The sequence below is a fragment of the Bipolaris oryzae genome (assembly GCF_000523455.1).
Source record: "Bipolaris oryzae ATCC 44560 unplaced genomic scaffold scaffold_499, whole genome shotgun sequence".
Classification (NCBI taxonomy): Eukaryota; Fungi; Ascomycota; class Dothideomycetes; order Pleosporales; family Pleosporaceae; genus Bipolaris; species Bipolaris oryzae.
The window spans coordinates 1-1,984 of record NW_006911775.1 but is presented as its reverse complement, the minus strand read 5'-3'; the positions used below and the strand labels follow the sequence as shown (position 1 = coordinate 1,984).

General features: G+C 48.7%; 1 protein-coding gene across 1 annotated transcript; it reads right to left on the bottom strand.

Moving 5' to 3' along the window:
- Positions 1-1,329: 1,329 nt before the first annotated feature.
- COCMIDRAFT_111489 (uncharacterized protein) lies at positions 1,330-1,617 on the bottom strand (the record flags this gene model as incomplete). Its single annotated transcript, XM_007695822.1, has 1 exon — positions 1,330-1,617. The coding sequence occupies one exon, from the start codon at positions 1,615-1,617 to the stop codon at positions 1,330-1,332; it is 288 nt and encodes a 95-aa protein (XP_007694012.1).
- Between the last annotated feature and the right edge of the window lie 367 nt (positions 1,618-1,984).

Here is a 1,984-nt window from a genome sequence, read left to right as displayed (position 1 = left end):
TGTCCCTCCCTATGTAACGCAAATCCCCCCGTGCCGCAAGAAAAGAGGGGTACTTCATCTCCAGAAAACGACATTTCTATCCACGCGTTGTTTTTGTTGTATGTTCATAGACGAATCATGTTTCTTGCCTTCTTCTATAGGTGCAGACACCTCTGGTTACAAAAATTACGCTGTTGTTGTTGCATCCGCGCTGATGCGCAAAAGACAACTTTTCTAGAGACAAGCAATAACACCACTACAGATAGCCTTGATCAAGCTCTATTGCACTCCCTATACTAACAAATAAATCTATATACACTGAGAAAACGTTCAGCCATGCTGAGGAGTCGATTCTAGCTCTTGATGCGGCGTGACGCTCATATTTGTGCGTGATCGCCACCCCTGTCGGTACTTCCACAGCGAGCGGCTTCCGCATGTGGCTAGTATAAGACGGTTCACGGCGTAATTTTCTCCGGGCCAAGCTTGTGGCTTCGGAGTCCTGTGGCTGTGTAAGTTCCCCAGAATTTACCGAAGGTAACAGTTAGTACTCCGTACCCCGCGCTCCAATTAGGGTGTTCTATGTTCTACGCTAAGGCGTTGGTTTTTCTAGAAGTTTCTGTCAGCTACCTTAGCGCGCAGCTAGGTGTATATAGTTACAAGGAGCGCTTGCTGAGCGCTCTTCTTTTTTTCTTAGCTGGGTGCGTGTTAGCGTTGTCGGAGACGGCGGTTTTTATAGATGGCGGAGACGCAGTTTTCGTGACTAGTGAGACGGTCGTGGCCGAAGCCACAGAAGTGGAACGGGAGGAGTTGCCTTGTTCGGCGAGGTGGCGCCGCAAAGCAGGCAGGGAAGACTCAAACGCCCTTAGTTGAGGGGCGGGGCGGCGGAACTCCGAGTGGAGAATGCGCCGAAGGTGGTGAGTGCCTAGCTATAATGTTCAAAGTGGCTAGGGATTAGCTGTAATTATAGTTATAGAAGTGACGGGTTGTGAATAGGGCTGATGCGTGTAGGAGGGGTAAATTTAAAGGCTTCGCAAGTGTCATGCGCAGGATGCCGACGCATAGGTTGCGCAGAGGTCGGATGGCAATTTTGCATAGGCTGTGGACGGTATTGGTGCGCGAAGTGCAAACAACAGCTGTGTATGGCGTGCGGAAGTGAGGCGTAAGGCGGTGGTACATACTTGAGAGTTCGTCTTGGTGGGTACGGTTATGGCTAGATGGTGGTGCTTCTGTAGGCGAACTTAGAAATAGAACATGGGGCTTTAGTTTCTAGCTGTATGAGATAGAGTTGCGGCCGCGTGACAGGGTGAAGCTGCATTCGCCAACCACTATAGTTAGTTACATAACTACTAGTTAATGAATCAACACATTTTTGCAATACATAGGTGCCCTCCATAACGATTCTGTCTCTGGCTGACGTAGCCTAAGCATGCTGTTAGCTCGCACTGTAGCGTTAGCCTCTTCGTCTTCTCTTTGCAGATTCGTACCTGCTCCTTCTGTCATCTCTTCTACCGGTACTTCAGCAAAACTCTTAGGCTTACGCCCCCGTTTTTTGGAACCCTTGGCAGCTGACGCCTTCTCCTTCTCTTTCTCCTTCTCAGCACGCTCGGCTCGTGCCTCTTCAAGGTCTTCGAAGCTCATCACGACAGACACCCACCCTCCCTATCACGCCGCCCAGAAGACAAAGGACTTCACTCCAATGCCAGAAATAGATCAGCACGTGATCAGATGGATGCTTCGAGAACTGAGCGCCACACTTTGGCCCGATCCGACCTAGTAGAAACAGGTGCGCTATCTACGTAAGCACACCAAAGTTACAAGCGAACAGAACAGAATCACGGTCATAACTCAGACAAGTCCGGAACACAACTTTTTCAAAGACAAGACTTTAGATAAATGTAGAGATATCTTCTTCTCTCATATTGGTATACTTGTATTTTTCTGATATGTAGAAATCTTGTATATATCATGCTACGACAGGGGTGTGAAGCCGATCAACCCTAGACTG